This window comes from Microtus ochrogaster, chromosome 15 (genome assembly GCF_000317375.1).
Source record: "Microtus ochrogaster isolate Prairie Vole_2 chromosome 15, MicOch1.0, whole genome shotgun sequence".
Taxonomy (NCBI): Eukaryota; Metazoa; Chordata; class Mammalia; order Rodentia; family Cricetidae; genus Microtus; species Microtus ochrogaster.
The window spans coordinates 45,701,739-45,721,139 of record NC_022017.1 but is presented as its reverse complement, the minus strand read 5'-3'; the positions used below and the strand labels follow the sequence as shown (position 1 = coordinate 45,721,139).

Genomic DNA, 19,401 nt, shown 5'->3' with positions numbered 1-19,401 from the left:
CCTAGAGTATAGTTTTTTTTAATTATCAAAGTTATACTGGATACTTATTAGGTAAGTCTTTAAAATTAGAGAAAAAAAGGATTAAAGAAGAAAATTAAAAACACAGTTTTATATCCTAAATATAATTTCTTCATGCATGTTGATGAATTTTCTTTTAATCTAAGCAAATGTTTCACTAGTAAAATTTAAAATGAATTTTGCTTTTATTTTGAAGATGAAGCAATGTTTAGTTCATCTTTCCTTGGAAACATAGGATGTTGTTCACTTTCCTTATTATAACTAGAAGACTTATAAGTCTTTTCAACTTTCAAAGCAGATTATGAATCTATAAAATTGTGTAAGTCACAGAGATCATGAGAGCAAGCTTGCCAGATCCTCACTGTCTTCGAGTGTAACCTCACTGAAGATAATTTATCTTCACCCAGCAGACAGGGGTGAAGTTGCTACAGTCGTATCCAGGCTGTTGATTCAAAGAAGGGAGAAAGGCGAATTAGCTCATAGAATATTTGTATGCAACTGAACTAAGATGAAAATATTTTACTGACAAGCAAATTGTGTACTTCATTATAAAACATAGTTAATCATGGTGATCCACACTTACAGAGAGAAAGAGGACTGGATCATGAGAAACAGCTCAGAGAGGACTTTGAAAGGTGGCTTTCAATGGAGAAGAGCTTTGGTGTAGTACTGTATGGCCTTTTACGGTATCCATAGTAACTGCTGATGATGGCGTCAATCTACTAGTATTATTGCACCGTTTCTGGCACGTGGCAGTGGATGGTAAAAGGACATAGGAAGAATTTTTGAGTAATTCAGTAATTAAAGCTTGCTTGGGCTTATTGCCAATGAACTATAGATTTTTAAAAAGACGTCTCATGTAGCTAAGGCTGACATCAAATTTGTCATTAGTCAAGAGTGACCATGAACTTGTGAACCTCTTGCCTCTACTTTTTCAATGCCGGGTATATAGACATGGGCCACCATGCTCAGTTTTGTGCAGTGGGATCAAACTGAAGGTTTGGGGCATCCTGGGTGGGCACTCTAACTATGGCAGCACCACATCCCCAGCCCAAATTGTAGTTTCTCTGATTCCATCATATCGCATGGCTTCCTCCCTAACTCTATTCCCCTGGTATTGATTCAGATGCAGATGACAGGGTGCACAGCGCGATAGCATAGACCTCTTTCCCGTCTGCGGCCATTAGCCAGTGCTTGCTGCTTGCTTCTGTCTCTGTGTCCCTTTCACCTCCATGTCTCCCGTTCCTCATTTTCATTCCTTGCCATGATGGCTGCTTTGATTCTCCTCCCTGTTCCCACATGCTCAGCAGAAGCTTTTCAGTCTCAAATGGCATCAAAGGGAAATGATGGCGATAAAGTTTTAGGAGCCTGGATGGGGAATCTTAATAGCTTAAGCTTTTCCTTTTGGAAAGCGCTTGAGTGACTGGAAGGCATCCGTTACCTGTCTTCTGGCTTGATAAAGATGTTATTTTCCTCTTCCCTCTGACTCGAAACATATTCTTGGTCTTCAGTATGTAAAGCAGCCAAGGCAGACCTAGTGTTCATGGTGGATGGATCCTGGAGTATTGGCGATGACAATTTCAATAAGATCATCAATTTTCTGTACAGCACCGTGGGAGCCCTGGACAAGATTGGTGCAGATGGAACCCAGGTGAGGTTAACCAGCCAATCATTACATTATCCTATCAGCTAAGGTTACCCAGACAAACACACATTATCCTATCAGCTAAGGTTACCCAGACAAACACTACATTATCCTATGCATCCAGGAGTTATTTCTTAGTCTCTTACTGTGGCTACTTGTCAGGGGATGTAGTCAAAGTACTGTGATGAAGGGATGCTAATCTTTATAGGTGTGTCCAACTTGTTGCCCATGGATACATGTATCCAAGATTGCTATGGTGAGGCCCAATACATTTGTAGATGACAGCCTCATACTGCAACATCCAAAAGTTAGATGTCCTTGCAAGAACTGTTGAGAGTAGCAAATTAAAGATGGTAGGAAGGCTATTAGGTAGCATTTATTTTATATTAAGGCAGAGAATTTCCTTTACACATCCTATTCTCCCTGCACTGAAGGGCATGGAAGTCTTGAAAGTCAGAGGCCAGGCCATGGTCACACGTTTCTAAGGATCATGGAGAATATGAAACTATTTCATTCATCCAGCAGCTATTCATAGCTCATTGTCTCCCCCACCCCAAAAAAGGGAAGCAATCAACTCAAAACTGTCCCATAGTGCCTCAGGAATAGAAGTAAACTGTAGGAAATTAAGGTATGAAAAATATATGCAGCAATGAGCGAGAGCCCAGATTTTGAAATAGAATATACTTGGCTTTAGCTGTTGGCTTTTGATCTTCACCCTGTTACTTGATTTCATGTGTCTCCAGGTGGCAATGGTTCAGTTCACTGATGACCCCAGAACAGAATTCAAACTCGATGCTTACAAAACCAAAGAGACACTTCTTGACGCAATCAGACACATTTCCTACAAAGGAGGAAATACTAAAACAGGTAAGACCCAAGCAGACAAACATTTATGTAATAATAGCCAGCAAAAGCTCACGGTAAGACCCAAAGAGACAAACACCGGCCAAACAAAGCTCACTGTAACCATTAGAAATGACTTTTGTTACGAGGTGTGTTTGTTTCTTTTGGTGAAGAGTATGGAATCCAGGGCCTTACACATACCTCACAGGCTCTTTCCCCTTGCGTGATAGCCTCAGTTCCAAGACACAAGGATTTTTCACCGATGTAACATCTCTGTCCCGCCCTTTTCTGTCCATGAATGCACATGAGGAATGAAACGGAACTGTTGGTTCTTTGTTTCAGGAAAAGCTATCAAGTACGTTCGCGATACCTTGTTCACTGCAGAGTCAGGTACGAGGAGAGGCATTCCGAAGGTTATCGTGGTTATCACTGATGGAAGATCACAAGATGATGTCAACAAAATCTCCAGGGAGATGCAGGCCGATGGTAATTTCCTATATGCACCCTCATGGCTTTGAGAACAATGTTGGCACCAAGCACACCTTCCTATCGGCTTAATTAAATATCTCCCAGTGGATTATATGGTTTTTTTTAGAAATTGCATACATTCACAGTTCTGTGATTACATGTTTTTATTGGAGAGCAATGTATGATCCGTTACGGCAGGGTTCCCTGTCTAAGGAACTCCAGTATTGATTCACGCTACTATTCATACTATTGGAAGGACCCCTCCCTCTGAAGGGCCAAGGAGAGGAAAGGGCTCATTATAGAAAGTCCCCTGTCTCCTGATCTGCAAAGTAAGGATTCTTGCAGGATGGCTGCGGAGAGTCAGTTATATGAAATATGTATGATGATTTCTGTTTACTGTGAATTTGACATATTCTAGATTCAATCTGGAAAGGGAGTTTCAATGACAGAAGCTCTAGGTTAGGTTGGCCCTTGGACATGCCTGTGAGGGGTCTTCTTGGTCGGATTAATGGAGGTGGGCCGGCCCAAGCTGCAGGCGGGTGGGGCCATTTCCGCAGGCTTAGCCCTGACCTGAAAGGCAGGAGTGAGTTTATTAGCATATGGGTATTCTTTGCTCTCAGTTCCCGATAAGGGATGCAATGTGACCAGCTCCCCCATTCCCTGGCTGCTGTGACATCCCTGCCGTGAGGGACCATGACCCCTTCTCCCTTAAGTGACTTTTGTCAAAATATTTTGTCACAGGAAAGAAACTGAGACCATATGCCTAGCAATAGTAGTTTAATACCTATGTGTCAATTTTTACATGGTGACCCAATTTAGGCTGCTAGAACTCCAGTTGTACTTCTGAAGGGGAAAAAATCCCAACAAAATGGCAAACCAAAACCAAACCATGACTGTTTAAATAGCATCTCATGGCTCAGATGTCAGAATAACTAATAAGAATATGCAGCTCTAAATATGTTGCTCAAATGGGAACTTTTCTGACTTATGCACCAGTTAAGGCTCTTGGTTTGTTGAGTTTATTTTTTTTTTTTAATGGAAAAGTTTCTTCAGTGGATGATGGAGTAATTCTCAGATAATGAAATACACACATGAAGAATTCTGCTGAATGGTATGAAATGAATTAGCCACTCCTAATGAGCTTCTTAAAGGAGCACATTTTAGACATCTGGACATTCAGCGTCTTGCCTTGTTTGTGCTTTGTGAAGCTTAATCAAAAGTCTGCTCGCTGTCACTCCTAGGTTACAACATCTTTGCCATTGGTGTGGCCGATGCCGATTACGCAGAGTTGGTTCGGATTGGCAGCAAACCCAGCTCACGCCATGTCTTCTTCGTGGATGATTTCGATGCCTTCAAGAAAATTGAAGATGAATTAATTACTTTTGTCTGTGAAACCGCATCAGCAAGTTAGTTCTTTAGAGCTCGTATTCCTGAGTGTTGTTTAGAATCTGAATTAGCTAATGCTGGTTCAATAAGGAGTCCCATCTAGAGCTGAGGAAGAGCTATTGGCTCCCAGGGCTATTTATCATGCAGGTGTCAAGTCCTATGGTTTTGAGCATCTGAGGTAAATGTCTTTTCGCCTCCCTTTAGAGGTTTATATTGATAAAGATCTTCCCAGATTGATGACAATTTGTATTAAACACAGGGGTGTGGGACAGGGTGATGGCCTTAAGTCTGAGGCCAATTTGGAATACTTAGTGTCAGATAAGGTTACATAGTGAGACCCTGTCTTAAAACAAACAAAAGGTAGGAAATCATTTTCAAAGACGTCGTAATCAAAACATCTCTCCACTTGTGTTTTCAAGTGACAATCCTTGATTTAATGGAGAGTGGTTTGGAAGGTGTGGCCCTTGAGTCTGAGTGGAATTTTAGGTAACCACAGCCACGGCGTATTAGAATTCAGCTGTGGGACACTTAGGGAAGGTCGTGTTAATTTCGCAGTGAAACCATATGCTTGGAAGATACATGACTAGGCTTTCACCCACCTTGCCTTGTTTTCCAGCCTGCCCAATGGTGCACAAGGACGGAATTGACCTCGCAGGTACGCACTGTCACAGTGTTTCCTATTTTCCTTTATTGAAAGTAAACTTTTTCATATACTGAATCTTATCATATTCTGATAATAGCTTTCCATTCCCCAATTTCTCCGAGATCCTCCCTCTTCCCCTTTCATCGGAAACCCACACTGTATCTGTCTCTTGTTAGGGAACAAATAGGCATCTAAAGAACAATAATAAAATAAAATAAGATATAACAACAACAAACAAATAAGAACAAATAGGACAAAACAAACATGAGAAAAAGAGGCACATACAGGTGCAGACAGAGACACACACGTTTGTGTACACAGGAATCCCACAAAAACACAAGTCTTAATGTATCTTAATATAAATGCAAAGGACTTGTAAGGTTTTTTTTGTTGTTATTATTGGTTTTTTTGGGGGGGGGGGAGGAAATCTCTGACAAGACATATGTTCTGGCATCTGCTATTGAACATGGGGACTGGCCTTAAGAGTGTCTCCAGTGACTAAAATTCAATGAAAATGACCACACAACATACCCAAACTTATGGGAAACAATAAAAGCAGTGTTAAGAGGTAAGTTCGTAGCCTAAATGACTACATAAAGAAATTGGCAAAAGGCCACGCTAGTGCGTTAACAAAACACCTGGAAGCTATAGAACAAAATGAAGCGAACTCACACAAAAGGACAGGAAATAATCAAATTGAGAGCTGAAATCAACAAAATAGAAACAAAGGAAACAATACAAAGAATCAATGAGACAAAGAGTTGGTTCTCTGAGAAAATCAACAAAATAGACAAACCTTTATCCAAACTAACCAAATGACAGAGAGTATGCAAATTAACAAAATCAAGGGTGTCTCCAGTGAGATTCCATTGGCTACTGACCAATCAGTGTTTATTTAACATATAATTGACAGAATACAGACAATTGTCCCACCCCCCACACAAGAAGCTTCTACTGCTTTACGTTTCCGTATGACTCCTCCAGTGATCCTCACTTGTAGCTGTTTCTCTCTGTTTCCAACTCCTCTGCTCCCTTCTTCCCTCTGCTTCCCCATTCAGTCCTCCCACTTCTGTCCTCCTCATCCATCCAACTATCTTATTCTCCCTTCCTAGGGAGATCTGTTTCTTTAGTCACTTGCTCTACACCTAACCTCTGTTGTTACAAGGATTATAGCTTGCTTATGGAACACTTACGAGATAAAAGGGATGCAAATAAGGAGATAAAAGGGATGCAAATAGGAAGGGAAGAAGTCAAAGTATCTTTATTTGTAAACAATATTATTACATATATCAGTAACCCAAAAGTTACACCAGGAGACTTCTGTAGCTGATAAACACTTTTTATCAAAGTAGTTGGATACAAAATAACTTAAAAAAAATAAGTAACCTTTGTACAGACAAATGACAAACATACTAAGAAAGAAATGAGGGGAACAACATCTTTCACAATAGCTTATAAAAAACATCACGGGGTAACTGATCAAAAAAGTGAATACTTGTAGGGCAAAAACCTTAAGATATTGCAAAATGAAACTGAAGAGGATATCAGAAGGTGGAATGATCTCCCATTCTCATGGATGAGTAGGATTAGTGTAGTAAAAATGCCATTCTACCAAAAGCAATCTATAGATTCAGCAAATCCTCATCATCGTCACATTTTAAATACCAATATTGATTAATATTTGTTTGGGTAAATCTGTCTGTGTTTAATTATTTAGTAGAAAATTTAAAATAATTTAAGTTCCTGTTTGTTATTCTATCCTCTCTCACCACCTTAGGATTTAAGATGATGGAAATGTTTGGTTTAGTTGAAAAGGATTTTTCTGCAGTAGAAGGAGTTTCTATGGAACCTGGCACCTTCAATTTGTTCCCATGCTATCAAATCCACAAAGATGCTCTGGTTTCCCAGCCAACCAAGTATGTTTTCCTGGCAAGATGCTAAACTTAATTATATGTTTATTATATCTCAATATAAAAATGATGTCAATTTGTAATTTACTGTAATAGTTTCTGGTAAGATTTTCTATGATGTTTAGAGAAAATGACGTTTATAGTTCTTTATCTAAAAACAGTCCTGGGACTGAAAATGTAGCTCAGCCAGCAATTAAGAGCGCTAGTAACTGCTCTTCCAGAGGACCTGGGTTCAATTCCCAGCACCTACTTAACAGATCACAGCTGTCTGTAACTCCGCTTCCAGGGAATCTGGTAACTTCTTCTGACTCCTCTGGGCAATAGGCACACACATGTGTGTTCACAGACCTACAAAGCATCTATATACAGAAAATAAATTGTTGAAAATTTAACATAAACCATCAGACCCATCCTATAATGCTGGGTGAAGCTTAGCATGGTTTCATCTGTGAAAACATATAACAATAATGGATGCATACATGGTAATAGGGTAGACCATATGTTTTTTGAATCCTGATTTATACTAAGTCTCAGGCCTCTAAACAGCTCTGAAACTCTGAAATGAAAGTTTAGGGACATCCATGACTTAGATGAAATTCACAGTTAGGGCAGGGAGATGATTCAGCTGATAAATATGTTTGCTATGCAAACCGGATGAGCTGAGTTTACATACCTGGAGCCATGGGAAAACACGGATGCCATTGTGTACATCTCTAATACAGGCACTCCAGAAGTGAATTGGGAGAAGGAAGCTGGGCAAAACTCCCCAAATCTGGAGAGCCAGGCAACCTAAACAGTGATCTGGTGGGGATTCGTGGCGGTTTCCTTTTGTCTTTCAAAGCTTCTGTGTGTAGTAATAAGAGCGGTGGGGCTGCGTCCCCAGCACCCCGGCCACCTCAGTAGCTTATGCCCGGAAATAACAACACACAAATTGTATTCATTTAAACACAGCTTGGCCCTTTAGCTCTAGCCCTTACTGGCTAATTCTGATATCCCGATCAACCCATCTCTAATAATCTGTGAGCACCGGTCTTATTGGGAATGGTTCTAGCCTACGTCCATCCTGAGTCGGAGCTTCATCGCGTGTGTCCCAGAGAGCAGAGCTATCGCATCTGGAGAGGGGAGCATGGCGTCTCTGCTCCAGAGAGCAGAGCTGACGAGTCTGAGCTCACTTCCTCTTCCTCCCAGCATTCTGTTCTGTTTACTCCTCCCACCTATGTTTTAACCTATGAGGGCCAAGCAGTTTCTTTATTGCTTCGTAACCAATGAAATCAACAGATTGATATATGACACTCCCACATCATCTGTGGTGAAAATATGTGACTCTATGGGCACAGGATGACTCTTTTAAGTTACAAGAGGGCTTTATTTTTATTCCATCTTCAGGTATCTGCATCCAGAAGGGCTGCCTTCTGACTACACAATGAGTTTCCTGTTCCGGATTCTTCCTGACACTCCACAGGAGCCATTTGCTCTTTGGGAGATCTTAAATAAAAATTCTGACCCACTGGTTGGGATCATTTTAGACAGTAAGTATATTTCTGTGTGTCACATTTGCTACATACACGATCACGCATGGGGCATGCCATCTAGCCCTCTCATGTTGTAACATAACTTATGCAATGTATAAACGACACACAGTGAACTAGGAAATCATTGATTCATTCCTCTTATTAACCTATTCTTTCAAGAAATGCTCATTGTTGAGTTCCTGCTTTGTGCCAACCTTAGGCTCAGATGAATAGTAAGGGGAAGCACTGTTAATATAAAAATCTTTAGTTTTAATAATGAAAACTTCTTATAAGACAAAGGGCGGAAGTTGAGGACACTTGCCTCTGTGTGTTGTTAATAAAGCAGACATCAGTGTGGTAATGTGTCACGTCCTGGGAAAGCAACTGTCTGTAGTGGGCTAGTAAGACAAAGTGCCCAGTTTTTCTTTCATAATATTTATTGATAATGTCCTCTCTCATTATCTTCTTTTACTCTGAGCTTTGATGACCTCTCTCCAGAGATGACATGTATAAGAATTTAGGCAGAGAGGTGTAAGGGAAGGGAATATGTGGGTTTCCTGGTCTCACTACCGTCACGTCATGGAGTACTTTAGCCACCTGAAAGCCTGTATCCACCTGAGGACTGTTCAGTGTCTCATTTCCCCCTTTTTGTTTTAGATGTGATTTCTAAATGATGAATTCATTATTTTCTGTCAAGTTAAATTTTAGGAAAAAGTTAATCACCTATTTAAGCATTTCTGAAATATTTTGACTTTTCTTTATTTGACTAGATGGAGGGAAAACTCTGACTTATTTCAACTATGACTATACTGGAGATTTTCAGACTGTTACTTTTGAAGGACCTGACATCAGGAAAATGTTCTATGGAAGCTTTCATAAGGTTAGTGAGGATCTTCATGTAATGTACTTTAATTCCATTTTCTGTTAGAAAAAGGAGCAAAAGTGTGTGTGTGTGTATGTATGTATGTATGTGTGTGTGTATGTATGTGTGTGTGTGTGTGTGTGTGTCTGAGATTGTTTTTGTTTGTTATTTCATTTGTTTTGTTTTCTTTTTGGTTATGTTTTGTTTTTTGAGACAGTGTCTCTACATAGCCTTGGCTGCCCTGGAACTCAAACACTCAGAGATCCACCAACCTCTGCCTCCTGAGTTCTGGGATTAAAGGGATGTTCTATTATGCCCAGCTCAGAAAGATATTTCTTAAAATTCATGGAGCTTTGAATTTCAGAACTCAACTGGAGTAAGAGTTATTTTCTCCAGGACTTGATAATGACACCCAAGATTTTGAACTGGGACGTTGGAATGTGCATTCACGGTAGGCTGCAGGAGATGACGACAGATTTGGTCCCGATTCCCCCTTTGAGGAGAAAGCACTGCATCAGTAATTAGACCAGCGCTCAGTGCTGCATTGCATGTAATGTAGTAAAGATTGCTGGCGGGGCTGGTCATATAGCTTAGTGGGCAAATGCACTTAGCTCCAGATATCACAGGCCCAATGGTCTGAGTTTGATCCCTGCGACCCATGTGAAAGAAGCAAGCAGAAAATCAGCTCCACAAAGTTGTTCTCTGACACGACACACATTATGAACATGTACACAGAGAGAAAGAGAAAGAATTCCTCGTTTCTCTAGCCAATTGGAACTTTCTATCCTTTTGTTGTTGTTGTTTTTGGTATCTTTACTGCATACTGTATAACTAATAAGGATTACATGTGAAAACTTACTGTTTCTTGTTTGATAGGCTTGCATACCTTATCTGAAAAGTGTGTGTGTGTCCAGGCAGAGGGTACAAGTGAAGGTTTACTAATTAAAAGTTCCATGAGCAGGTTTTTGAAATGTATTAGAATCCTGGTGTGATGCTTTTCTTAGTTGTGTGGAGAGCATTGCAAAGCAGCCAGGGGAAAAGGGTAGAGGAGACGAAAAGCATTTACCGCATCCATCTGTGCCAAAAGAGTCATGGTCACCACCACCTGTGGCTTAGGCGTGGGCAAATGTTCTCGCTTCAAGGAATTCTTTATGTGTCTTAGGCAGTGTGAGACTTTATTTCCCTGACCGGAACTCAAGGAGCCACAAGTGAGGTTTGTTACTGATTGACTTTAAATGTATGAACCTTTAAATTTTTAAGAGCCGCATAAGGAAATACTTCCCTCTGGTTTATGCGTTAGTAAAACTAAACAAGAGACAAAAAAAAAAAAAAAAGGAGAGGCCAACCCTGTGATCAACTGAGACAGCATGCAACTATTGAACGGAGACGTCAATAAAGTCCAGTTCCCACAGAGCAGATTTTATCTGTTCAAAGCATTACAATTAAATAAGAGGCTTCATTCTTTATTGATTATTAGCTGGCTATGTCTATTACACTTTGGATATAAAGTATAGTCCAAAACACTGCTTTGAAGTGTTAGTAATGATATAAATGGAATAACCACTTATATGTGTAACCAAAGACGCAAAATAGTTTTTGAAAATGGTTCAGTGTCCTTTGTAAAGCAACATGCTCTTTATATATGAGATTTAATATGAGATCTCCCCAGGACACACAGAAGTTCTTCTTCCACTCTTGTAAATGACAACATTAGCAAGAAGCAAGTGATGTGGCAGCATTTCCCAAGGAATGGTCTCTGTTTGACTAATGAATAGTTGCTTTTTGAGAGGAAAACTTTCTAATGAACTGCTCTGCTAACTGGAATCGCTTTTACACGGCTGTATCTTAAATCATTAAATAAATATAGGTAGGATCCCATGTGCTTTCATCCTTTCTTTAACCTTTCAACAACATTGAACAAAATCTGAAAAGTTAAAACTGTCTTAATATAAAAGACGTCACCTCATTGGCAGGCTGAGTCTGCTCATGATTTGAGCACGGTGTTAGCTGACTGAGCTTTTATAACCTCGATTCACATCACCCAATCCTCTTCATGGAGCAAAATTATTTCCTTGGGAGCAAAAATTATTATTGGAGTATGGATTTTACTTTCCTTTCATTAATCTGCCACAAGTAACTAGTAGCTACGAAGCAATCTCAGTCCAAATCAAAATGTGTAATGGGCCCAGAATTTTTTTTTTTTTTTTTGATTTTCGAGACAGGGTTTCTCCGTAGCTTTTTGTTTCCTGTCCTGGAACTAGGTCTTGTAGAGCAGGCTGGCCTCGAACTCACAGAGATCCGCCTGCCTCTGCCTCCCGAGTGCTGGGATTAAAGGTGTGCACCACCACCGCCTGGCGGGCCCAGAAATTTTTACATGAGAACTTGGATACAGTGTGGTTACCTGGTTTATCTACAATATGTTTAGCCTTGCTGGTTAGGTAGAGGTTTGAAAGATCTGCCTTTTCCAAATCGTCGCAAAGAACCCGTGACTGCTGAAATTGTGTCCTGCATGTCTTTGAGATTGTAGTTTGAGAAAACGGCATCAGACACTAAGCCGAAGGGCTCCCTCTCGCATGTATTCCAATGCTTCCCTTCCTCTCCCTGAAAAAAGTGTCCTTTATTCTTGCGTCTCCTTCCAGCTGCAAGGAGTTGGGGTGAACAGGAGAAGACAGTGGGGGAAGGAAACAGATTAGAACTAACTATAAAGACACATATAAAATTCCATGATAACACACAATACTTTGCATGCTAACTTAAACGCCAGTAAAAGTAAGCGCACGTCTCTATTAAATCGTGACTGTTTTCAAGTCACAACAGAGAGAAGTATTTTAAAGAGCTGATTCTTGAATGTTGAGCCATCACAGTAAAGGTCTAGCGAAGGATGTAGAGACAGAATTCCCTCTCTCTAATTTTTAACAATGAGTTAAACAATTACACAAATTGCTTGATCCTTCTCCCTGCATAGGACTTTCTAAATCATCTTTTCTTTGACCTAGCTCCATGTTGTTATCACCAAGACTTTGGCCAAAGTGGTTGTTGACTGTAAGGAAGTGGGCCAGAAGGCAATCAACGCATCCGCCAATATCACGTCGGATGGTGTGGAAGTACTGGGGAGAATGGTCAGATCCAGAGGACCCAACGGGAACTCTGCACCAGTAAGTAGATAAGGAAGTGAAACTGTGTGTCTGTCACGGGGAAGATTCCTTTGCTACACATTCAGCTGGTTTCAAGGGAGGGAATGTAGCAATGATATGGATGGGTTGATAGATGGATGGACAGACAGACGTATAGATAGATGGTGATTCTTTAGGCAAACATGGATGTTCAAGGCAGTGGGTTTCTGGTATAATATAAAGAGAATGCTTCAGGCACCAGGCTAGTTAATTATCTAAATACGTTTTAGGATTTGAATATTGTAATATTCAGTACCTCATTTGTGACTTAAGTGGTTTGTTGTTGGAATTCAAAACTGCATGTGTACAAATTAAGGCAAGAAAATGCAAATTCTTACAAAGTTTCTCAACATTATGCCTGGGAAAATAGCTAATGTCTATGATTTGGGTTAGATTTGTATATTTTAAAACTATTTTCACTATCAGTAATGTGGTTTTCCCCTTAATTATTAGTCATTATTTACGTAACAATCCTAAAATAATTTTTACATTACTAAAATGGAATTTAAGTCTGGGAGACTTTTAATTAGCACAGAAATCCCATTCCTTTCAATCACTACCCACAAAAAAGAATAGTGTCTACAGGGTTTCGTTTTAACAGCAGGCGTTCACAGCTAATTAGTGGATCTCTCTCATTTTAGTCATTGTAGAGCTAGTAACATTTTTAAAAAGAACTCTGACCATTCTTACCTATATCCTCCATCTCGACTATCCATTCCGAAACTGTTCTTCAGAGAGTGTAAAAATATAGAATTAGCAAAATAAGGATATGCTGGATCAACAGAAGCAGGATGAGTAGATGGACTCATTTAAGTGTGGGGTAGAGTGGGACTCAGGGCCCAATCCCTGAGCACTACTGTGATTTTCTTCATTCTAGGCATGGTGCATCTAAAAAGTCCCTGACGGTAGTGCACAAAAGTGATCAGCCATATTACTGGAGAAGTGAAATTTTTCACAACAATGAATTTCCTATCTTCCACCCCGTCTTTTACAGACAACTAAACGCTCGTTTACAGCTTGGTTGTTGACAGTCACATCTGTTTACCTTTTCGTTTATTCTTGCCTCTCTAGACAGCATAAATTCCCTAAGATAACACAATAGTATGGGCGTCCTTTCAAAACCACGTCAGTGTCTAACATAGTCCAACAAGCAGAATGAGTGTCCAAGGAACTCTTGCCAGAACGTGAACAGAAATGGGCTGTTTCTCACACACAGGGTTTTGTTTGTGGTCCAGAGACTTGAACCTAGGACCTTGTGACTATCAGACCAAGACCTCTGACTGAACGACATCCCTAGAGCCAGACTATTTGATTGGCATAATTTCTCTTCATAAAAGGCGTTGTCTGTAGTAGACCCCATATGTGGCACTGACTGCAATCTCTTATACATATTCTATTGTCCCCTATTTGTATTTTATAATTATAACGTAATAGTAATTGTGTTTTAAATTACACCATGTGTAATAATATACTCTATGTGCATAACTAATTAAATATTAAAAAATTGATGTCTAAACCTAGACGTGCCTGCACGTCTCAGGAGCACTGATGGTGATTTTTCACTTTGGGACACCAGAGAAATGCAGTTAAACAGGGGGCTCTTTGTGGCAGCTTGTAGCCAGTAGTAGACAAAGGAGGGATTTATAGACGTCAATAACTAAAGAGCTCTTTGTAAGGTTACTAGGACAAAAGCCATAGCTTCCCTGATAATCTAGAAGTCTATGAAGGGCTACTAAATAGATTTTTCGTTTTCCCACTTACTAAAGAATTTGCTTATGCTGAATTGGTTAGATCGTAAAAATGCAATTGAGTAGCCAGTCTTCCTTTGGGAGGGGTTGCTTGATGGCGTCAGTGCCACACGTGAGAAGTCCTGGCCTTGGGATTTCAGTTTCAAAAAAATACCCATCTCAATGTTGGCCTTCCTCTGATAACCAGCAAAAAGAAATGTATAAGGGGCACAGTTCGAATAATCCCAGGAGAGGGCATGTGTAAGAGGGTACAGTTCAGATAATTCCAGGAGGGGGGATGAGTAAGGGGCACAGTTCAGAAAATCCCAGGAGGGGGCTGTGTAAGGGGTATAGTTCAGATAATTCCAGAAGGAGGGATGTGTGGGGTGCAGCTCAGATAGTTCCAGGCAGTGTGTGTGTGTGTGTGTGTGTGTGTGTGTGTATGTATGTAAGGGGCACAGTTCAGATAATTCACGAGGAATAATTATAATATATAATAATTATAATTATAATATTAGCTCACAGGTCAGTGTCACCTATCAAACTTGCAATAATTCAAAATGTTAGAAGACTCCAGATTCTGCCTCTCTAGAAAATGTATCCTCTCAAACCATAGTTGAGTGAAGGAGAAAGTATTCAGGGACACAGTAACTCCTGTATAGAAATTGCTCACAGTCTTAACAAAAACAACGTATGCTCAGAAATGCTGGATTCTATAGCACTGGCCGTCCCCAGGGATCCTAACTAAATAAACAGGCTTAGCTTAGCTGTCAGAACACATGTGGAAAGAGAAGTAACTGCCGCTCCCTCCCAGGCTTTCCTCTAAGAGGTTTGCTAGTTACTTTTTTTTTTTTTTTTGGATGATTCTAGAAATAGTTTTAAGCTTCTGGCATGTAGCTACATTTCTTAAAGTCTCTCCTCTACTTTTTTTTTTTTAAATCTAACACTTAGGCAGTTATTCAATTGGCATTTATTCAGCCTCCTGCAATTGAAATAAAAGAGAAATATGTAAGGAGCCACCTATAATTTTATTCACTGAGTAGAAGTTTTTGGTGTCGAGTTCAACAGTAGGCTGGCTGATGATTCCTCAATAGCCAACTGTTAAATTGTTTTCTGTATTGAAAACAGGCTTACCTTCAGACATATATTCCGGTCATGGTTTCCCCTTTTCCAACTCCCCCCAGGTCCTCCCCACTTTCCCACCCACCCATACCCACACCCTTTCTCTCTCTTACCCATTAGAATACAAAGAGCTTCCCAGAACATCAATAATAAGACAAAAATAAAACAAACAAATCATGATAGGACAAACCAAAAAAACAAACAAAAAGACTCAAGAATGACATACAGATGTACACACACACATACAGAGAGAGAACCCATAAAAACAAAATAAAAAACCATAATTTATAAGCAAACCATCATTTGAAAAAATGACAAGCTAAAGAATAGGAAAAGATTTTTTTTCTAACCAACTACACATTCAATAGAGAACTAATATCTAAAACATACAAGTAACTAAAAAATAAAGCCGGACATTAAGAAAGTAAGTACTGCGCCGGGTGGTGGCAGCGGCACATGTCTTTAATTCCATCACTTGGAGGAAGAGACAGGCGAATCTTTGTGAGTTCAAGACCAGCCTGGTCTACAGAGTGAGTTCCGGGACTGGTTCTAAAAGCTACAGTGAAACGTTGTCTCAAAAAAACAAAACAAAACAGAAACAAACAAACAAACAAACAACAAATGCCAAATTTTTAAAAGGAGCTTTTCCATATATTGCTTTTTTTTAAATTCTAAAGTTATAACAGTAGCTGATAGGTATGTCTGCTGTGGTCTTGGGAATGTGTGCTACCATGAAATATCAATTAATCTTCTAAAATGTAAAAAAAAAAAAAACATACTCGTACTTTCTTCCCTCTATTGATGCTAAAACTGAGGCTTGAAGTCAATGAGAGCTCCTGTTTCAAAAAATGAAACTGAGGTATGAGACTCTATCTGCCCTCCCCAGGGTTTCTGCCTTTTATTCCAATGTTGTCTTCCACTAAAGCAGACTCTAACTCTATAGATCTTCAGGCAGGGAAGCGAGTCTAGTCTGATCCAGGGACCACGTACCTGATCTAGTCTTTCACAGTGTCAAAGACTCACGATTTGAGTTACAAGCTTGCAAATAATTATGGTCAAATCTTACCCTCAAAATGTTCCTTACCTCATTGTTCAAATTTCTAGTGGGAGATATAGAAGTTGTTAAATTTTTTTTTTTTTTTTTTTTTTTTTTTTTTTTTTTTTGGTTTTTCGAGGCAGGGTTTCTCTGTGGCTTTGGAGCCTGTCCTGGAACTAGCTCTGTAGACCAGGCTGGCCTCGAACTCACAGAGATCCACCTGCCTCTGCCTCCCAAGTGCTGGGATTAAAGGCGTGCTCCACCATCGCCCGGCAGAAGTTGTTAATTTTCACCTCAGAATTTAATTAGAATGAATGCTCATGGTTTTCCAAATTTGAATGAATTCAAAGTAAGTCAACGTTCTAAGCTATACCCATGGCAGATGCTAAGTATGTCTTGCGTTGTTAATGAGGTCAATGAAAAGTTGGACACCTAATGAGAAACGGAAGATGGCTTAGGTCTTTGCAGCTCTACCTATGTACTTTATACCAGAATGCTTTCTGTTTGTACAAATACATAAACGCTCTTACAGTATTGAAGAAAAAGTCAGAGGAGAAAGTTTGGAACTGGGTGGAGAGTGAAGCCAAGAGAACTTTGAAATTCCCATTCATGGATCAAAATGACTTAACTGGCAAGAAATATTTTAATCTTATTTTCTTCCTAACATTTGACCCCAAATGACTTGCCTTTGTAACTACACCCAGACAAAATGTCCAGTGATGGAAAAATGAGCATTTGTAATTGGCTAAGTATTCCATGTCGAGAAATTATGAAGTATAAATGTAGAAGGTTACATGTCCTTCCTTATGTCTTTAAAAAACTCTATCTTTTATGTTTTGGGGAGGTTCGTTAGGTAAAAGGGAGCGGTCTCTTGGATTAACTGCCTGAGCTGTGACTTCTTTTGAGTCATGTTGTTTTGCTTCCCAAGGCCCCCACATGTGAGATGTTTTGATACAGCATTGCTGTGTTGTGTTGTCTCCTGTGTAAGTTGTACAGCTATGCATGCCATTGCTTTTGGAATAAAAGCCAGGCGCCTATTTAATTTTGCTGCTGCTGTTTAATCTGTTTGCAGAAATCTGCCTTGGGAAAGAAAGCCCAAGTCCAGGCTAGGGAATCTAAGCTATCACAAATGCAAAAACGACTATGAATAAATGTGTTGTACTCAGCGATAAAGCTGCTGATTTCATCTAGCTTGCGAAAGAAAAGGCAGCCCACGTAGAGGCATTCCTCAAATGATAGCAGTGGCTTCATTAAGTACTTAGTGGATGTTTGATCCCTCCCGTAGATAAACTGAGCGCACACAAATCCTTGTCACTCTGCGGTATAGAGAGCTAGGCAAAGGTTTATAGGTTGACATTATGCAGTAATAGTGGCTGAGTGTTGAGTGTTTATTGGAAAAACTTCAAGAAAGCCTGATGCATACTAGGGGTGGCGAAGGGCTTTTGCTTTATGTAAATCTTTCCATTGCCTGAAATATTTTGACAGGAAGACTTTACCCAGGAATGTTAAATTTCTTAATGCACAAATGATTTCCAGACATAGCTGACTTTAGCTGATGCTGCCGTAATGAGACCTCTGAATAATGTTCTCAAGTGCAATGACATTCAAAATTCATTTGAAGCATTTACCCAAAGATCCATTCATTACAAAATAAACCACACTTGTTAGACCACACATTGGTTGTGCTGTTCAAATCTCAACTGGGATGGAACTTTCACGATCGACTTCAATTACTTAGACCTACTCATTCTGGGACCTACTGACCTGGGCTACAGAGTGGACATTACCAGCACTGTGCTCCGTGGTGATGGTCTGAGGAGAAATAATAGACAAAGAGGGCCTGGAATGGTACCTGGCACAGAGCAAAGTTTCAAAGCCTATTGGTTGATATTGTTTGTTGTTAAGATTATTTTTTTCCAAACAAAATGTTAAAAGTAAATAATACTTTAGACGAAAACTCTTCTCTCTCGACCCTTGCTACTATCCTTTTGATATTGATTCTGCACTTTTGTCTTTTATACTTTAAAAGTCATTCATGAGAGAGTCACGTATAGAATTTTAAAATGATATTTATTATTTATTGTAGTTGTGTTTCAGGCACTGTTCTAAATATTATCTCCTTATTAACTCATTTGGTCTTCCCAAGAAACATATGAATAGCTAATAAAATTTATCATCCCTTATCTGAAATACTTGGAATCAAAGAATTTGGAATTTTGGAAAATTTGAATATACACAATGAGCTATTTTGAGGACGGAATCCAAGTCTGCACGCTAGATCTATTTATGCTTTGTGTATTCCTTTACACAGACTCAGCAGGAGCCTTAGACATCGTCAATGTGCCTGCATTTTATATGTGACCCACCAGCCAGGCCAGGTGTAGAACTTCCCGTCCATGGCATCATTTCAACTGTCAGAAAGCTTCACACATTCAGACTAGGGGTGTGCAACCCATGTCAGTTCGAACACTTTTACAAATGAGAAAAATGAGAGTTCAGGACAGAGGCTAATTTCTTCAAAATAACTCAACTCACTAGGGCTGAAGTCAGGATCCTCACCCCAGCAGTCTGGCTTCATAGGCTCCAATCCCGGTACTTGCTGAACTATTTCTTGCTGTCATATCTGTATTAACCAAAGTCTGCTGTAGCATACTTTTGGAAATATTTTCATTTTTAAGCTTTTTTTTTAGTTGCTCATTATTTGTCTTATGGCTTACCTGTTCTGGTTCATATGTTTGGTTCATATGTTCTGGTTATATGTTTGGAGCCTGGGATGTTGCAATGTCTAGGGGAAACCCAAGCTATGTGCTCTGCTGGTATTTTGACAAATAATACCCTGCTATTCGTAAGTTCAAAAGAGTAAGCTGTTTTGAATAACGTGCCTGTTTTCAAACCCCAAGATTGTTGATTTGTTAGGATAAACGGTCCAATCACGCACACAGTTAGGAGGACAGAAAGCCTGTTTCCATTTCCTTCCTGTTAGAAGTGGCTCTTTGTTTAGCTTTGGTATATCAGGTGATGAAAGGAGACAGAGACAGAGACCCACATTGGAGCACC

The 19,401-nt window shown here is 39.7% G+C and overlaps 1 protein-coding gene across 1 annotated transcript in view; it reads left to right on the top strand.

The window, feature by feature from the left end:
- The window catches only part of Col14a1 (collagen type XIV alpha 1 chain), a 180,041-nt gene that overhangs the window by 107,530 nt on the left and 53,110 nt on the right, over positions 1-19,401 (top strand). Inside the window, exons 26-34 of the mRNA XM_013348949.2 lie at positions 1,530-1,669; positions 2,407-2,530; positions 2,849-2,992; positions 4,216-4,380; positions 4,977-5,015; positions 6,781-6,919; positions 8,300-8,442; positions 9,195-9,304; positions 12,283-12,441. Of these exons, the coding sequence (XP_013204403.1) occupies positions 1,530-1,669; positions 2,407-2,530; positions 2,849-2,992; positions 4,216-4,380; positions 4,977-5,015; positions 6,781-6,919; positions 8,300-8,442; positions 9,195-9,304; positions 12,283-12,441 (1,163 nt within the window). The remainder of the gene's footprint in view (positions 1-1,529; positions 1,670-2,406; positions 2,531-2,848; positions 2,993-4,215; positions 4,381-4,976; positions 5,016-6,780; positions 6,920-8,299; positions 8,443-9,194; positions 9,305-12,282; positions 12,442-19,401) is intronic.